The 19,324-nt window shown below is 31.2% G+C and overlaps 2 protein-coding genes and 1 pseudogene across 2 annotated transcripts; all 3 read right to left on the bottom strand.

The window, feature by feature from the left end:
- Nucleotides 1-513: 513 nt before the first annotated feature.
- LOC130504518 (uncharacterized) lies at nt 514-1,117 on the bottom strand. Its single transcript, XM_056999126.1, has one exon. It carries the CDS (start codon nt 1,061-1,063, stop codon nt 635-637), a length of 429 nt encoding a protein of 142 aa, XP_056855106.1. The 5' UTR covers nt 1,064-1,117; the 3' UTR covers nt 514-634.
- A 1,145-nt stretch (nt 1,118-2,262) lies between these two features.
- On the bottom strand, nt 2,263-4,593 carry LOC130504517 (hypothetical protein At1g04090-like). The gene is made up of 2 exons (XM_056999125.1): nt 4,256-4,593; nt 2,263-4,005 (listed from the first exon to the last, which is right to left on the bottom strand). The coding sequence occupies exons 1-2, from the start codon at nt 4,359-4,361 to the stop codon at nt 2,456-2,458; spliced, it is 1,656 nt and encodes a 551-aa protein (XP_056855105.1). The 5' UTR covers nt 4,362-4,593; the 3' UTR covers nt 2,263-2,455.
- Nucleotides 4,594-9,322: 4,729 nt separating this feature from the next.
- On the bottom strand, nt 9,323-18,552 carry LOC130504515 (uncharacterized; annotated as a pseudogene).
- Between the last annotated feature and the right edge of the window lie 772 nt (nt 18,553-19,324).

The raw sequence follows: 19,324 nt of genomic DNA, 5'->3' as shown, positions 1-19,324 counted from the left end.
TTGTATATAAACTTTTAGTAAAGTTAATTATATTTTAACCATAAGTATTACATCTTTATTCGTGTGTAATTTTTTTTTATATTTTAAAATTTAGCTATTAATATTTGTTTAATATATTTAAATTATATTTGATTTTACAAAACGTTTATATGTTTTGGTGATATTATATTGTGTTTACTATTTCTAAAATATTTGTTTTAGTTTTAGCAACATTCGATATTATTAGTGTAAAAGAAAACCAAAAAATCAAAATCAAAACCTAAAACTACCATTCGAGTTTTTCAAAAAAAAAAAACTAAAATCTACACAAACTTTTTTCAAAAAAAACTAAAAGTTAAAATTCTTAAAACTAAAATCTAAATACCAAAAACTATAAATCATCCAGACAATTATCATCATCTAAGGTGTTTCCCAGTTCGTTAAATTCACTAGATTCGATTCTTTTTTGTTTCCCAGTTCGTTAAATTCATCTTCCCTTTTCTAATATATCATAGAGAAATTCAATAATTCAAATTTCACAAATCGAAAGGCCTTTATTATTATTATTCATATTGCTTACATCACAAACAAACACTACATAAGCAACAACGAAGACGAAGAACACTTTAAAAAGAACCATTTAAATCATCGTTCATCACGAAGCCTTCTTCTCGAGCTTCGAAGCTTCCAGATCCGCCGCCTTCTTCAGCAAATTATCATCATTGTCATCCAACGCCATCGTGATCGGACACGATCCGAGCCCGTCGGCAATCGCTAGCACGATCTTCTTCATCTCCGATCTGAACTCCTCCAGATCCACGGAACCGCTCTGATCCGTGTCGAACTTGTCGAAGATCGAGTCGTACAGACTCGTCAGCTCCTCCTGAGGTGTCACCACGTCGACGCCGAAGTGCGATTCCAAAAGCCTCATCGATTCGAACGTCTTTCGTAGCTCGGATCGAGATAAAACGCCGTCGTTGTTTAGATCCAGAGCCGCGAACCTCTCGTCTATGGTCTTCTTGAACTGCTCCTCGTCCTCCACGAACGACCGCACCGTTGATCCGTCGATCACCACCACTCCCATTTTCTTACGGTTTTAGCTTTTTTTCTCGTTTATTATCGCGAGGATAACTGAAAGGGAGCGAATTAAATAACATTGGCATATAAGTATAGCTGAGGAGTCGGTGAAGATAACCTTAATGGGCCTGTAGACACTAGTTTCCTCTTTTGGGCCTTGCCCATGGGCACGTGCATGTCAGCATGTGGGTGTATCTCTAGTCAGGTAAGACCCATAGTTAGTGTATGAATGATTAGTGTCATTTTTGCAAGTTGACAAACAAAGAACCTCTCTTTTAAGTTATAACATCAAAGCAAATTGTATGAATAATTAGTGTCATAGTTGCATGCTTTGAATACAAATGAACAGGTGGTCGGTTTTGAGATTCTTGTTATAAAATAATTAGTTTTTGCATGTTTTTGAGTACAAATGAAAAAGGCGGTCGGTATTGAGAATCTAATTATAGAAAATTTAGTACAGGTGTTCGGTTTAAGATTCTGGTTATAAAAAATTTAGTTTGCATGTTTTGATTACATATGAACAGGCTGTCGGTTTTGAAATTCTGGTTATAAAGAATTTAGTAAATTAATAAAACTTCGCTTTAAGTAATCTGAAAAGTGTATATATATTTTTGAAATAAAAATGTATATATTTATGTATACCAATTTTTAAAAATTTAAGAGTTTTCTGTAATGTTTCACTTGCATGTCTATGACCGATTCTATAGATAATATATGTAGAAACGGTGCAGCTGTTATGCAGAAATGAATTATGGTTCGTAATATAGGCAATTCTCTCAAATAGCAATTTCTAAGGTTTTGTCATAAAAATAGCCCTAAAAAAATAAAATGATCAAAATATTTTTTTTTATTTTGAAATTTTAAATATTCATTTTTTATTTTTTGAAATTTGAAACCATATCCCCAAAACCTACCTTTTAACTATAAACCCTAAGTTTAGATTAGTTAATCTAATAGGTATAGATGTATTTAATAAAAAAAAATTATCATTTTTCTTCCTTGAATGCTATTTTGTGAAAATAAACTTAAAAAAGTCATCTAAGAGAATTTTTTTTGTAAATATTGGGAGTTATAAATAATTTGGTAAGAATTTTAATAAGATTTGTCTATTAGTTAAGAATTTTATTTATGTATAAAAATTCTTAAAATATTTTAAAGATCTATACTAGTGTCTAACTTTTCTAAATGATTGGTATTCAATTTACATGGATCTGAAAGAGCACAAGGAGACGAAAATAGTGACAATATTCCTGGTTTAAGTAAATCAACCAGAGTTGCAACTTTTTCTACATCAAAACAAACAAAGACTGTTAAGTTCAAAAAAAAAAAAAAACAAAGACTGTGATAAATAACAAAGAATCAAACCAAACACTTTAAAGAAAAAGTAAATAAATATACATCATTGTTCATCACCAACCCAGTTTCCTTTAAGTTTAGGCCCAGTTGGACCATCTTCACCATACACTTCATCAGGAATCTTCTTCACCAAGTTAACAAAAGCCCTTTTCAAAGCTCCAAACAAAAACCTTTCAATCCTCTTAACATCATCTTCAATGCTATAATCAATCTTAGGTCCCCACTTCCTAAAATAGTTCACCCACGGCGGCTCCACCACTCTTCCACCGCCTCCACCATACTCCGCCGCAATCACCTCGTACCCTAACCCCGTATCAAATACCTTCTTGCTCTTCGCCGTATCATTCCTTATCCCAACCCCATTGTCACCTTGCAACACAAGTCCGGGCTTCGGATACATAGCGTGTCCATGAAGCGACGCGTACGCAACAGGCTTGTTGCTTCCTCCACCTTCTCGGAACTCCAAATCGCAAGCGTCGATCCATTCTCCTCCACTGTGCTGCGATAAGAACACTCTCCATAACTCTCCGGTGAAGTTGCTTATACGTAACGTCACGTGTTCCCAGTCTCCGATGTGCTCGCCGATTCTCCCCAGCGGCAAGGTTATGAGTTTGACCTTGGCTCGTGCTGGGCCATTGAAAGGGTAGAATATCCATGTGGCTATGTCTGTAAACGTTGCTCCGAGCATTGGTTTGATGTGGAGATACGCTTGCGTGCTCTGCAAGTCACCTTTCTTCACACTCTCTTTGCCCTTTTTGTCTATAGGAAGGTCTAGCCAGTATGATCCATCGTTAGCTCCGCCTTGTGGAAGATTCGTACCGTTAGGTTCGATAGGGTTAGGGTTTGATTCTTCGCCTCGCTTGTAAAGCAAGCCACCGTTGCTGAAGTACCAGTTAACAGAGGAAGGTAGGTATTCTTCGTCTGGGTGGAGATATATCAATGGAGAATACGTGTTGAACAAGACTCCGGTTTGGGACCCATTAGGCATTGTAGAGAAGTTTAGTTTCGTGTTCTTCAAGCAAGATAAAGATGGAGGAGATGTGTTTTGAGGTTGCCATGTGAATGTACCTACAAAGACCCCTGTAGCTTGTGTTCCTCTAATGGTTGGTCTGAGGCTCGAGACTTTGACTCCGTTCGAATCCCATATCAATGTATCAGCTTCACATTGTTCGGTTAAGTCCGACCGAACACAGCTTAGTTTGTCTAGAGGAGGCTTTTGTGAAGAGTTTGTGACTATTAGACCAATAGCTTGATATCCATCAGGGGCCACAGGCTGCCAGAAATAGCCAGGTCCGTCTTGTTTGATCTTGAGCGACTCGGTGTTTCCGACAAGGGTGTAATCTACAGGGGGTTTCAATGTGTTGTTGCCTGAGAGATCTCTAGCTATGAGTACCCAACCGAATAGTTGACGGTTGTTTGGTTGAGCGTAGTAACCGAGAACGGAGTAACCGGAAGGGATCGAGGATGGTTCAAAGAAGGTAGCACCGAGGTTGTCTGGTCCTCCTTCATAAGTAGACCAAACCTTGTTAAACGTCGAGATTTGGCTAACCTCTAGACCTCCCAAGTCAATGGTTCCTTTCGCAAACTCACCACCTTTGGATGCAAGTCAAATCAAGATCATCAAACCGATAACCAATAAATAGAGACATGAGATAAACTAAAATTTAAGAGGTCATAAACATTTTAAACAAATCTTATAATAAAAAGTTCCTTCTACAATTTGGTGGTCATAAAACCTATATATATTAGTTACTTAAAGTCTGGGGGCTAATAAGAATATTTCATAAGGACTCGTCCTTGCCCATAGAGAGGGAGAAGAAGAAGAAACGATGAAAATACAAACCTTGAGTGAAATAAGGCAATGGTGATGGAAACTTAAAGGCAGTGTCGATGGGAAGTGCTTTGAGAATCTTTTCTGATGCATCCGAGATTGAAAGACAGTTTCCCATTTTCAGATAACAGAAAGAAAATGGGAAAATTGATTTGCAGATAGTTCAAAGGAAGAAACTTTAAGTCATGGGTTATATATATTGGCAGTATCTTGGTGTCAATAACTTAGGAATCATCAAGAACATAGAACAAAAGCAAGAGAAGTTTTTAAATGCAAAAGAGGATAAGTGTAAAGCATTTTCTTCTTTATAAATGAGAAAACACAAACGTAAACGTAAACGTAGAAGTCAAAGCTGATCGATCCAACGGATGGTGTCGTGCAAGGTTCTAATCTAAACGTACATAAGTTTATTATACCCTCTTTGTTCTTTATTCTACAATCCACATTTAACGTAACGTGCAAGGTAGAACTTGACATGTTGAGACAAGTGACAACGACTTGTTTACAGTTTATCCAACAACACAAACGTGCGGCTTGTTTAAAACATATATAAACTTGATACTTTTTTTGCTTCAAATACAAAAACATTTGTTAGTATGTTTGTATGGTAAGTAGAAATCGGTCTTCAATAGCTCACCCATATTTAGAACGTGAAAGTTATTAAGTTCATAGAGATCAAATAATGGAAAAGGTTGTCACAAACATTTTGTGGAGGAAAATTTTCATTGCTAAAGGATCAACACATTGATCAGATAGAGAGCAATTTATAAGTATAAACTGAAGCCTAGATTTTGATCTGCGGTTTCAAAGTGCAGACGTGTTGTGTCAAACATTTTGATAAAATATGCATGAAACTAATTTTTTTATTAGAAAACAAATAATTTCTATTATGATGTTTGAGTTTCAATGAATGTTCATATTGACCCAGATTTGTTAGTTTCTCACGACTCTCATGAAGAGGCCAAGCAAGAGCAGATAACTAAAGGTCCACATTTGCTTCTTCGTTCAATCTATAGAAAACTGTCTTTTGACTTTACTGACTTATTTCGTATGCTTCTTTTTCTGAATCATTCTTCAATCCAAGCTGGGAGCCATATCTTTACTTTTCTGTTTAGCTTTTTGTTATTTTTTTTTCTCTCTAGCTTTTGATGTTTCTTTTAAGAATCTCAGAAAAAATGTTATAAAATTCTCTACTTTTTGCCAAATTAAGTCTGTTGAACGTCTTCTTTTAGATGCTCCAAATTGATCAACGCTTTGATGACATTCCTTTGGATTTTCTTTTAGATACATATATGTATATTGTTAGTTGGATCTGAGTTTCTTAGTAAACTCAGCATTCACTTTCATAAAGTGATTAATAGTAGTACATTCCGAATGTCATTATGAATAAGTGAAAACTTGCTTTGTAAGGACAATGAGGTTAAGGACTGGGACTGTACATGTGGTGGAAGGAACAGCAATGGCGTTGGATTTAACGGTCACAGAGGCGTCAGAGTTAGGCCATACGTACGGTCTCCGGTGCCTCGACTCATATGGACGTTGGAGCTCCACTGTTGTTTCCTTAACGCCGTCGATATGCTTAGTGGCCAACATAGTGCGTTTCTTTTTTCCTTCAATCTTTCGAGAATAATACAACATTTTGTTACTTTTGTTTATTAAAGTTTTTGAAGGAAATCTTCACACTTTTTGCTATTTTCTTTTGTGCACTTGCTACTTTGTTTCATTTTCATATCTTTAAGTTGAGTTTTTGGATCTATAGATCATATTATACTCATTGTTTGTCTTCACCATCTTAAAGAATCTGATACGCTTGGTTAAGCATGGGTCAAAGGAAGAAGTCATAATGATGACGTGGAAGAGGGAAAGACTCTGAATCAGCTGGAGAGTTTCCAGTTAGAGAAAGAGCTGGAGTTTATATAGTTTCTATTGTTCTTTGTTATCGTTATGTGTTTGCAACTAGAACTGAGTAGTGAGATCGTGAGGTCATGAGGCGATTCTCCCATGGAGGATTCGTATTGAGAAGTTGATCGGAGAACTCGTTCTGTGAGTGATCCGATATCTTCTTGAGACTACTTTTAGTTGTAATTGTATCATTGATCAGTAATACAAGATTAGATTCAATTGGAGAAGACGTTGAGGTTGAGTATATAGGTATCAATCTTAACAGAATCACCCCTTAGCCAAGTGTTTTTGAACCAAGCCTCACATTTTTGGCTAATTTGTTTCATCCACATGTCTTCAAGTTTGGATTTGTTGGGGAATTTCTACAAAGTATGAACATTTTATCATTTTTTGTCTTCAATACCATAAAGAATCATCTTGCTCAAGTTGTTGAAATTTTTCTACTTTGTTTCATTGATACATATTAAAGTTAAGAGCTTTTCTGGATATTTCTTAAAAAAGATTGAAAATTTCTCATTATTTTCTGTCATCATCTGTCAAGGATAGTTTTCATCAAGTTCCTGAACCAAGCTCACAAGTCACACTTTTGCAATTATGTTTCATGCTCTATAAACTATTAAAGTTAGTCATTACTTTTTTCATGAATGGTTATCATAAAGAATCATCATGTTCACCTTTTTAATCTTTTGATACTACTTTGTTTTGTTTAGTTCTACTGATTTTCAGAGAAAATTTGTGTTTGCTTTATCCTCAAAGCAACGTCCAGAACACACTTTTATTATGATCAGGAAACTCAAGCCGGCAAAAACTTTCTTAAAGTGTAAGAAAGTCCAACCTCATCCTAATATTTCAACTTTCTTACAACTGTTGTTTTATTGCCTCTAGGCTAGGTGGGTCTTGATCTGGCTCATATGCCTTCGTTTCTCCACCTCTGTTACGTGTATTTACTTATTGATACTGCAATCATGGATACATTTTTCACTCATCTAAACTTTATCGTTCAACTTTTACTCTGCGTGTCTATACCTGCAGACTATTGAGTTTCTTTGCAAAGCCAAATTCAGTGAAATTGAGAGAAGCAATCGATGGTGCTCCTTCTCCTGTTCTAAGTGCTATCAAAAGCTACAGTAGGGTTTCACATCTTTTACATGTTCAAGATGAAATGTTGACAATTATATTGGGGTGGTTAGCTTACTTAGGTAATGTATTCTCACAGTAATTGCTGAGATTGTTTTCTCATCCAATGCGTATTGTCTCAACTTAAACATTACCAACATCTATTAACCATGTCATTGTAAAGGATCGTCTACAATATTGTCATCATTACATCTTTAACATATAGTATGGGCTTAGATAAATAAAGGAAACATGTCAAATGAAAGTATTGAATAAACCTTTCACCACATTCAAATATTAACCTTCCCAACTCTTAATTTGCTATTTGGACTTAAATTGGAGAATCACAATCTCAAAGACCTATTATGTTGCTTAATCACACATCTAAGTGTTTACATGGCATGGCATCTACCTATAAAACAAAACGGAATCAAAAACACGGCACCTACATTTCAAATCAATAACAAGAACTGAACTATGCACATGAATCTAAGCATAAGAAGAAATTATTCAAACTAATCATGATTGATGAATAACGACCAAAACAAAATAACAACCAAATCATACAGCTAAAAACAACAACGAAATAATGCACACCAAGTTAAAGAAAACATCAAATAATTTATATGTAATGAATATATGAATTCTTTACTCTGAAAATTAGAAATAATGAAGATTACCGTAACTTTAATTCAAACAAAAATTGATTATTATAAGAACTAATATGATCTCAGAATCCTATTCACGATTTATTTGTTTATAATATCGCTTTTGATATACAATGTTTATAAAATGTTTCATAAAATTAATCTAAATTTATATAAAATATTTGTATTACAACTTTTCGTAAGGCGGGCCAACCCTAGTATACATATATAAGAATCAAAATAGCATATTTGTCTATTTAGACATGTCCTCCATTCTTTTAAATAATTTTAATGTTTTAAAAATGAATATAATTTTTAATGATAATATTTGACATTATACTGAGGAATATAATTTTGTTCTCCCAAATTCTAAAAAACATATTATTGATATGTTAAGTTAAAGAATTTTATACACATTAATAATTTTTTTAAGATATTTGTTTACATATCATTGTATTTCTAACATATTTATAATATCAATTTTAGGTACTTAATTTTCATTTTCAAATATTTTTAACTTAATAAAAATATTATTATTTTTAATAAAAATATACATAGTGTTTAGTTTAGTGTTTAAAATTCAAAACAATAATATTCTCAAAATATTATATAAAAAGTTATACTTGGTATGTTTTTAGAAAATTAAAGTAAATAATTTTTAGGATAATAAAATCAGTGGTGCATTTAAAAATGATAAATGAGGGAAATTGTACATGATTTAATTATTTTTAGTTTAGGAATATTTTGGAAATTAATTATTTGGTTGATATTAATTAATTATAATATCCATATATATAGAAGCGCAGTATTTTTCTTTTAATGTGTCATTTCAAAATGACAAATATTTCTTAATTATAATGGATCATGTTTTTATAGTATAGATTATCTACTATAGTTACAGTTTGTTGATTGCTTATGTTTTTAAAATATTATTAGATGTTAAAAACGATTTACAAAGTTACACACTTATCCTCATCTAATTTGAAAAATAAATATATTTTCTTATAGTTTGAAGATATTAATTCTTTAATTCACCTAACTATTATCTTGTGAAAATTTCATATATTTCTCCTACTATTTCATAATATTTTATATATGACTTAAATTTATATAACAGATTAAGTATTTCCATTTACAAATAATTAACAACCAAAATATGATTTTGTAGAGAAATACAATTGTTTGCCAGAAGAACTTATCCAAAACTTCGACTGAAAACACAATAATAATTGGGCTTCGCTGATAAAAAATACGTGTTAATTAGATTGGTCAAGATATATAAAAGAACAGATTGCGATTGGTCTTAAAACTCTCGTTTCTGATTGGTTGACGCTATAGTTACAGAAATTAATTGAAAGAATATTACAAAAAACAATAACATATCAATGTAATTATCTCTAAAAGTAAGGTAGAATCTATAAGGTAATCTCTTTTTAATATTATAGATTTATCAAACACACATATTCTTATTATTATATTTTACACTTTTTTTTCAAATACAGACATGTGAAATCAATCTGAAAAGCTTTTACAGACATAATATCAAGGACACATAAACATGATGACGTGGACTTTTTTTAGTTAAACCACGACTATCACATGTTCGTTCTTATTTAAACCACACATGTGAAATACTGAAAAGCTTTGGCGCACCGATCCAAATCAAAGACAATTAGCGTTTCGACCAGGACCACCATAGAAGAAATGTTGCCCCCAATAAGAACTACCAGTGTCTCCTGCTTTAATGGTATAACAGTTACCGTTACTTGCATAGGGGTAAAGTCCTTGTGGTTCTCTCAGAGTATTGGCTCCATCAACTGTCTCTAGTTTCCTGAAATAACTAGCTTTCTTATACCATTCGTCTGCAAAATGGCCACTTCCCATATCAGTGTTTGTGTGTCTCCCATCGGTCCTTTGGTTTACAATTTCACCTCCCCATTGAACTTTCGTAGCTCGATCTCCTAGAGAAGTGAATATGTTGCCAGGCCAGTACCCGACATACTCTTCACCGATCATTAGCCACCAGTTTCCGCTAGACTAAAATTAATTGACATTAATCCATTGTGGCTTTAGATGCAGACATAACCTCGGGTGCAACTCAAGTTACGTCTACTATATGGGGCATCAAATTATACACTGCTATTAATTATATGCCCTTGTCAACTGTGCAGTCATATTTGTTTTTCCTTTTCGCTGGTTTTTAAAAACTTTTGTTTTTTTTTTGTTTTTTCTTTACCTTCGAGATATTTTAGTTAGTTTGCCTCTTTAATCAAAGATGTATGCTTTTCCTATAGGAGTGATAAAGGGTATTTGATATCTACTTAATAATATGATATTAGGCAGAGCATTTTGAGATATTATAGATTCATAAAATACATATGTTTTTGGTCTATGCTCCTAACTGAAATATTTTAGCAATCCGCCTCTGTTGTTAAGAAAATAAATATTACAGAAAAAAATATGTTAGTAGTTTACAAAAGAAAAAGTTAGTACCTTCCATATAAGCATGGGGAGACCGTACTGAACTCCGTCATATTGTGAGATCTGAGCGAAGGACCCACCTGGAGTTATCGTTTTGCTCGTCTGAACAAAACCTGAGCAGCCAGTGTTGTAGCATCCTGTACTTTGGTAATAATCCCTCTGTTTCTCAAAACAATTCAACTATGATTAGCTAGTATTCATGGGTCCTTTCTGTGCATAAAAAATTAGATTGTCCTTTTTACCAAAAAGATGATTGTCTTCAAAATAAGCAAGAGAGGCTCATAAGCAAAGCCAAGGTTGTAAATTTTTTCTTACAAGAAAATTTTTAAATAGACTAGTGGCTTTTCCATGACAATATATTGGACTCTCATTAATGCTATCATAATAGTAATATATGTGTTTCCGAAACAGAAAAAAAAACTTCGATCCTGATAAGAAGTCAAAAACTACTGAGAATAAATTTTTTTTCTATCGATTAGAGTTACACACACACATATATAATATTTCATCAGAAAGTGTCATTTTAACCATTTTTATTACTCAAAAATTGTCACTTTACTACTATACTAAAATTAGTTATAAACTATATTAATTTTTAAAATAATTTTTTTTTTATAACTCCAAAATAATTTTATTTATTTCAAATACTATCGGTCAGAGAGCTGTAATTAATAACAATTTACTTATATTTTAATTGATATTTTAATTTGTGTAAAAAATGTTAAAATAACATTTATTCAGAATATGTATTTTAGGGAGGGAATATGTATTTTAGGGAAGAGGGGAACTTACCGTCCAGTAAACAAACAATCTAAGATTGCTGTCGCCATACAATATTGGGCACACCTATAAATTAAGCAAACAAAGGTCTTAGTTGAAAGTTTTTTGCATTTAAAGTACTTCATGTAATTAAAGATTGGAACGAAAGAAGTGTAAGACCTGCAAACCAGCTTCAATTGTGTTAGTATCATAACCAGATCCAGACACAAGCCAAGTCTGAGCCAAGCTGAACTCGTTGGGAACCTCAACTTCTGGTCTCCACATATTTATTTCAAACTTTGTCCCGTAATAATTTCCGTCCCTTGAGTTCATGATTGCGTACTAAACCGGCTCCAACAGTTGCGAAAGTGTTAAATGAAAAACTACAGATCTTTTTTTTGAGCAAAAAAGTACAGATCTAATCATCAACGTTAAAAACAAAACCTGGAATCACAACTTCATTATAATTGAGTTGAGAAGCACGTATAGTATTTCATAAATTATCAAAAAATCTAATGTAGAATATACACTTAGTTTTCCTTCCTGGTAAAATGTTAAATTTATACACTTTAGTTATAGATCATGTTACATGATTTATAGTAACTTAGTATAAGTTTGTATGGCACATATATATTATATATACATACACTAATATAACAGTATCATTTGACACATAATTTGGATATTTCTGATTAAAAGATATGACTTATGAGATAGGTGATGTAATAAAAAGATAGTAAAGAATCACAGATTACAACAAAGTATGTACAACTAGATGTTGTTTGTGTTTAAGAATTATTTTCTAAGTTATTTGTGTTTTCTGATAATAAGAATCACATGTTGCACAAAAAGTACTAACATAAATTTAGATATCTATTAAATATTAAATATTATTTTGTTCTCGCTGAAATATATTTTTCTAGCTGCACATGGCCACCAGTAAATAAGTAACACAAGGACAATGCATAAAAGGTGTACCTCATGGCCTTCTCCAGGGTTGCTCTGACGAGTCCCTTTCCCGAGACTCCTATGAGTCTTTTTCCCGAAACTCTCAATGGATTTTGCTCGTAAGATATCTTCCTTCTTCGTTCTTCTTATAGGAACAGTGTTATCTGGACACACTCCACTTTTGTGCCACACCTGTGTTATATCCATTGCCTCTTTCTTGGCGTACGTAGCTTCCGGAATAAAACTCGGCCTCATCTACGTACGAAAACATTCTGTTTCAACATAATCATGCATGTAACTAAAAAAAAGGAGAAACGAAGACAAACCTGGATGGTATGGTTTTTAAGTAGAGGGTGGTCAAAAGCTGGTTGATTACTTATTGGAACACAGTCTATTATATCTCCATCTTCACTCTGTAAGACATATTAACGGGGAAAAAAATCAGTCTCTTTTTTTGTGAATAAGCACGGAGTTACGACGAATAGGGGATTCCTAATATATTAAGTTAGAAACAAAAGTAAAAACTTACATTTTATGCCACTTATTATAAGTTCAATTCATCTCTGTTTACTAACAGTATATTAAACACTGCTAGGTATAATTTTCAAAACTACTTTTGTCGATAAGAAATGAAAAATAAAACATGTAAATTAGTGATAAATTTCGCTTGAGTACATCTATAAAAATTATCTATACTATTTTACATTATGATGTCACATATTAAATTATTTTCGTATGGCAAAATTATAACAACAAAATCTCATTTGAGATAATGTAATAATAATTAGCTATTTTTGGACACAATAGTATACATATATAGATAAGTTAACTAATGCAAAAAGTAACATATAACCACAATCTCGGATTTCTTCAATCTTTTAATATATTATTTTCCGCACAACAGAAAATAATACTCTTTTTATGTAACGCAGAAAATAATACTTTGTTGTTTAAATACCTTAATGGATTTGTGAGCAGGCTTATTGAGCCGCTTCAAAAGTCTTTGTACTTTGATTTCTTGTTGATCAGATAACTGTTTTCATAAACACAAGGAGAGACTATCACTGTTATCACCACCAGAGCTACGGTGTACCAACAATTCCCATCACAAGAATGCTTATAGTTCCTAACTTTTAATTTCTGAATCAATTACTCGAAGTTTGTATTTTCATCAACTACTCCTTGGAGTTTAAATAGAGGGGAAGAATGCTAATTTATTCAACCATTAATTAAGAAATTAGCGCATAAATCATCATGTTATAAATTTCTCAGTGGTGATAATCATAATACATTATGGGAAAAACATTGACCCATGACTTGAAACATAACAGCAATATTAGAATATGTAAAACTAAGAAAGTAAAAAAAATGTCTAAGAATATTTCATTTTACGAAACCCCAAAATTAAGGGTCTAGGGCAACCAAGACATCTAGAAATTGTATTAGGTATTTTGAATTTTTTTTTTGATAATTTATATAGAAATAAATTGACCAATAAAAAAAATATAATTGGAAGGAATTCTAATATTTCTGCACATCTCTGCACCGATGCCGTTTTTCTTTCCTTTCATCTCACTATTTTCTCTTTTTTATCCTAAGATACTAATTAAAACTTGTGTTAGAGGGCTTAGAGCATCTCCAAAAGGAGATTTCTATTTTAGAGTTTGCAAACTCTAATTTTGAAGTTTCATTGTGTTCTTTTTTGGAATAAACTAAACAAAGTGAAATATCCATAAGAAGAAAGCCCCACAGAAAGTTTGAAAGCAAACCACCAAGTTCGGGATGGATTGGTGTGTGTTCCTCTAGCGCCTAGGACACCAGCATAGAACCCACGAATACGACATGAAGAAGAAAGGCATGGATGCGAGAAAAATAAGCAGAGTAGTGAATGGTCGAGTGAGTGAGATTGACGAATTAGATAGACCTGCCATGTCATATTTTGCGCTATTCTATTGAAAGAAAAAAGCTTGCATTGCTCCCCCTTGATTATATAACCGGTCCCATCTCTCTCCAAACTAACGTGGTAGTTTTTGAGAGGGCACGGCACCGAAAATGTATCAGGGCTCAAGTGATTCACCGAAGCGACGAGACCTGTGCAAAGCTGCTTTTCAAGTGTCAGTAGCGGAACGTTCTGTCAATCGGAGAAGGTTTTTGGTGACAAGACCTGGAGATATTACCAAACTTCAAAATTATTTGTATTTTACACTATAGTCTTTATATTTGGTTATAATTAATATAAATCCATAAACTTATAAATAACTAGCACATATATAAAAATATCACATTTATATTAATTAATAAAATCTTACAATAAATATATAAATTATAAATATAATACATAACTAAATATTAAACTACAAGAAAAAGACACTATATTTTGAAGCTTACAAAATTTCATATTTGAAGTTTAAAGGTGTTTTAAAACTTCATATTTGAAGTCTAAAGATGTTTTTAAACCTTAAAATTTCTAATTTGAAAGTTTATATTTAGTTTTATGTGTAAAACTAAAATTTGTGAAAATAAATATAAAATATTATAAGATATGATTTTTTAAAAGATTAAAATGATAAAAAAAACATGTAATATATATTGTAAGGACCAAAATGCAAATAAAATGTGAAACTTCAAATTTGAAGTTTGAGTAGTGACACTCTATATTTGAAGTTTCACTACTAAAAACTTCAAATTTGAAGTTTTGAAGTTTCTTTTTGGAGAACAAAAAACTTCAAATATGAAGTTATAGAGTGTCTTTTGGAGATGCTCTTAGAGGTAACATAAAAAGACTGATTTTCTTAATTTTAAATCAGAAGATTAAGGTGCTGACTGGTTTTCCCGCTACCACCCGCAAACGCAGCTTTTGCGGTTCATAGCGGTTGTTGGCGTTTCAAAACAATCACAGAAAACGATACAAATCGTTTCAAACCGCTCCGAACCTCTTAAAATCAAAAGCTGGTTCCAGCTAGCGTTTGCGGTTGCGGACGGTTGCGGGAGGGTAAAATTCTTTTTCTTTAAAAACAGAATAAATAAAATAATACTAAAATATCCAATAAAAATCTTCAATTGAAATAATAGAAATTGTAAAATGTATTCATATTATATTTCAATTTATATTATAAAAATTCAAAACTAAAATATTTTCTATAAATTTCTAAAATTGAATAATATGATTTTATAAATATAAATTTTATACTTATCATATTATTATGATTTTTAATATTTTTATAATTACATAAAATGTAAATATTGTTAAATTATTATTTAACAGATGTTGCGTTTGGTAGTTTACCAGTCATAAGAATCCCGCAAACGCAACAATTTCTAACAGTTATACCAGTCGTACAAATCTCTAGAAAACGCTTAAAACCGCAACCACCCGCACCCCGCAAACTCCCGTAACCGCAACCGCAACCGCTGCAGTTACACCAGTCAGGCCCTAAAAGGATGATTGGTGATAGCTGTGAATGATCCACACAGCCATAAATCTCTCTAAAGCAATAAAATCAAAGCAATCAAGCTTTATTAATAAAATCTAAAGCTACATCCCAAAATGTTTAAAAGGAAATAAATTGGCTTTAGAAATCAAATTTTCTACAGCTTTTATCAAGTGCTTTGAAAATATCCAAAACTAAAAAAATTAAAACCAAATCAAAAATCTTACAGCCTATTTTCTAAATAAAAAAATCTAAAGCTACAGCAACAACCAATCAACCCTTAAATATTTATAAAATTACTTACTGAAATAACAGTTTACCAAAACCAAACTTACTGACTGAAATACTGGACTTTATATGGTTCATCAAAACAAAAAAAACATACAATTGTTAGGATATCCATTCTGCACTCACTTTTTTAAGTCATGGGTCAATAAACCATTGTTTTATTCTCGTAATCTTCGTAATCACTTAGAAATCTTGTGATAGGTTTTTATTTAAACTAGTGCTTGTAATGACCTTATCACCCATTTCTTAATTTTTGGTCAACCATCTTATGATAGATTTTCTCTGAGTTTAGTGCTTAGAAACCTTATCGTCTTGTGATATATTTGTCAGTGGTAAAACTACACAAGTCAAGAAAACAATTACCTGTATACGGTAGAATGTTCTTCAGTGGGGATCTTTTAAATTTTATTTTTTTAGAGCACGTATCTTATCTATTGATTTAGAATTTTATTTTTTATTTACAATTAACAAGCTATATTAGAACTACTTAAAACTGAATTAATATGACATGTTTGATTGTTTACATTAATAATAAACCAAATATAAATTTTATTTATAGCTTTTTCAATTATAGCAAAATCTTTTGAAATTTTTTTTAATGAAAATCTTACTAAAAGTTTAAATATTTATATAAAATAACACATTAATTAATTTCGTAATTAAAGATATAATATTATTAGAAATCAATGTTAATTAAAATTTATTCTAAAACAAGAAAATAAAAATTATATATTATTTTTATAACTATAATATGTATTATATAAAAATAGAAATGAATTATGAAATTATAACAAATTATATTAATTAGGTAAATTAACAAATTTTATTTTTGAAATTATTTTATTTAAATAAATTATAACTCATAATTAAAATGAGATAAAATTCGTCAAATATATAATATTTTTATACAAAAAATAAATTTATTAACATAGGTTAAACTTTTATGTCCACAACTATATGTTATCTCTTTATTTATTTTGAAACTCTCAATGATATATTGTTTGAAAATATTTATATACAAAAGAATAATGGTATATAATGACCTTTAGTTCATATACTATTTAAAAATATGTTATTAGGAAACTATGAAACTTTAATAATTCATTTAAAATATTAATGACAAATCAAATTTTAACTATAAGTTATTTTTTATTTTAATTATAACAAAGTGTGTTGAGAAAAATCTAGAAAACATTACCAAAGTTTCAAATATAGAAAACATTTTCCAAAAGTTCAAATATTTGTTTTATAAAATAATGTATTAATGTAGTAAAAAAATTCAAATTCATGTAATCTCCTAGACTCAAAAATATTTGTGTAATTTTATAAAGTTTTCTTGAAAAATATAAAACAAATTTTAAAAAATATTTAAACTAAAAGTGATAACATTTCAAATTTTACAAAGGATAAAATCATAGATATAAAGAATACACCACGAAAGACAAACTATATATGTTTTAAAAATTAAAGTAATATATTAATTTGAAATCTTAATAAAAATATTACATCATAACATCCAAAATATCTTATATCAATAAAAATGACTATAAAATTTACTAAATAATAGAGAAACTAGATTTTGATACGCGCTTTAAAAGCGCGGATATATTTTTTTTAGTAAAATTTAATTTAATTTGTAATTTTGATTAAAGAATAAACAATTTTAAAGTTTTTCTATTTGTGTTTCAGAAAATTGTTCTATTATATAATAATTGATTTTCAAGCGGTGTTTTCATATCCAACCCAGATCTATAATTGAACCGATAAATCCAGTGTTATGTGTATAATTCAGTTTAATTTAATAAAAAGAATTGTAATTATAATCTTAGAAAACTGGTAAAAATCTAAAAATCCGCTATTAACCTAAAATCCGATATGAGATGACCCATTGAAAACAAAAAAAATATTTTTGAAATGTTTATTAATAATTAATAATTATTAATATTATATAAAGTTGAAAAAGTAACTATTTAGACTTTAATGAGATTTGTATTATGTCATTTGAAGAAAATGAAACAATGGTAATAGGAAACTTTATTATTGATATGAAAAAATTAGCTTATTTTTTTGGTTACTATGATAAGTTTGTATTTTTATTTATATTTAGATCTAAAACTTAATTTTAAAATATTTTTTTTTTAAATTGAACATTCAAAATTGACATATAATTATTTTTTTTGATGAAATGTGAAATTTATTGATCATGGTAAAAGAATAATCATTTACAAGATGGGAAAGTAACTAAACTATAAGCTAGTAGCTATATACAGGTAAGCGCAAAGACCTATGTGTAGTCAAAAACCTCGAACCATCTTTGCATCAGACCTGCTAGATTATGGTCCGACCTGTATCTCAGAGATGTAATACGATTTCGGATGGCCTTGTCAATAATCCTAATAGCTCGCTCAACTGTGTGATAAGATCTTTGATGTCTCCGGTCATTCCTCTCCTTCCACATGTAGTAAATGCATGTCTGAAACACCATTTTGAGAAGAATCTTGTCCATACTGCTGAGGTCGTTTGTTGTGATAAAGTGTAGAGTGAGTCCCCAATCGGGGGTTGATCCGAGGTCCACACAGTCGTCCTGCAAGTCTGCTCCAAACAGTGAAAGTAAAGGGACAGGCAAAAAAGATATGATCTCTTGTCTCATCCCTTTCCCACACAACACACAGCCTTGCTGGATACCCAAGCCCTCATACGCACTCCAGTCGATAGACGATCCTTTATAGCCAGCCATACAATAAATGCATATCTAGGGACTCCCTGTGGAAACCATACACTCTTGCACCAAGCTACCTTATCCTTCTTCACTCTGATTTGATCCCAAGTCTTACTTGATGAAAGTGTGATCTGTAGGTGTTCTCCGCATGCTTCCAGAGCACCACATCGCTTCCATTACCATCCATTGGTACACATTCATTTTGGATATGATCATGAAGAGCGTGGAAGTGTCTGCTTTCGCTGCCCCCTTATGTTCCAACTCTGATCCCGAACTGCTTCACTTACTCGAGCGTTCCTTGCGACTCCAAGGTAGTAGGTGCCCACTTCACCGGTGATATCCAAGAGTCTTCCCATCTGCAGCCAATCATCATACAAAAGTAGGCAGTATGTCCATCATGAACCTCAAACCGGATGAATTGATATTGACATATAATTATTATGTAAAATGACATAATAATATTTTTTATATTTTCATGTGTATATTCATATCCGATATTTAAATAATATCATAGATGAAAAATGATATTCAAACTAAATGGAAAATATATATTGCATAAAAATTAAAATTATTATCATTCACAAATATGAAAAGTATTAATTACCATAGTTATAAAGAATATTCTATTTTTAGTTTAATTAAATGTCAATAGAAAGACTTGTGAAATATATGAAATGCATGGCCAGAATCCTAAATTTTTTAATAGGATCATGCTTTAATAGTATAGATATTATTTAAACAAAAACAGTGTTTTCACTTATAAATCCTGAAAATATTAAAATGATATATG

The sequence above is a fragment of the Raphanus sativus genome, unplaced genomic scaffold (assembly GCF_000801105.2).
Source record: "Raphanus sativus cultivar WK10039 unplaced genomic scaffold, ASM80110v3 Scaffold1632, whole genome shotgun sequence".
Lineage (NCBI taxonomy): Eukaryota > Viridiplantae > Streptophyta > Magnoliopsida > Brassicales > Brassicaceae > Raphanus > Raphanus sativus.
This window is presented reverse-complemented; position numbering and strand designations above follow the sequence as displayed.

Coding starts and splice junctions, on each gene's coding strand:
- LOC130504518 (XM_056999126.1), bottom strand. CDS start 1,063: ATGGGAGTGGTGGTGATCGACGGATCAACGGTGCGGTCGTTCGTGGAG.
- LOC130504517 (XM_056999125.1), bottom strand. CDS start 4,361: ATGGGAAACTGTCTTTCAATCTCGGATGCATCAGAAAAGATTCTCAAA. Junction 4,006..4,255: donor ATTGCCTTATTTCACTCAAG/GTTTGTATTTTC, acceptor TTGCATCCAAAG/GTGGTGAGTTTGCGAAAGGA.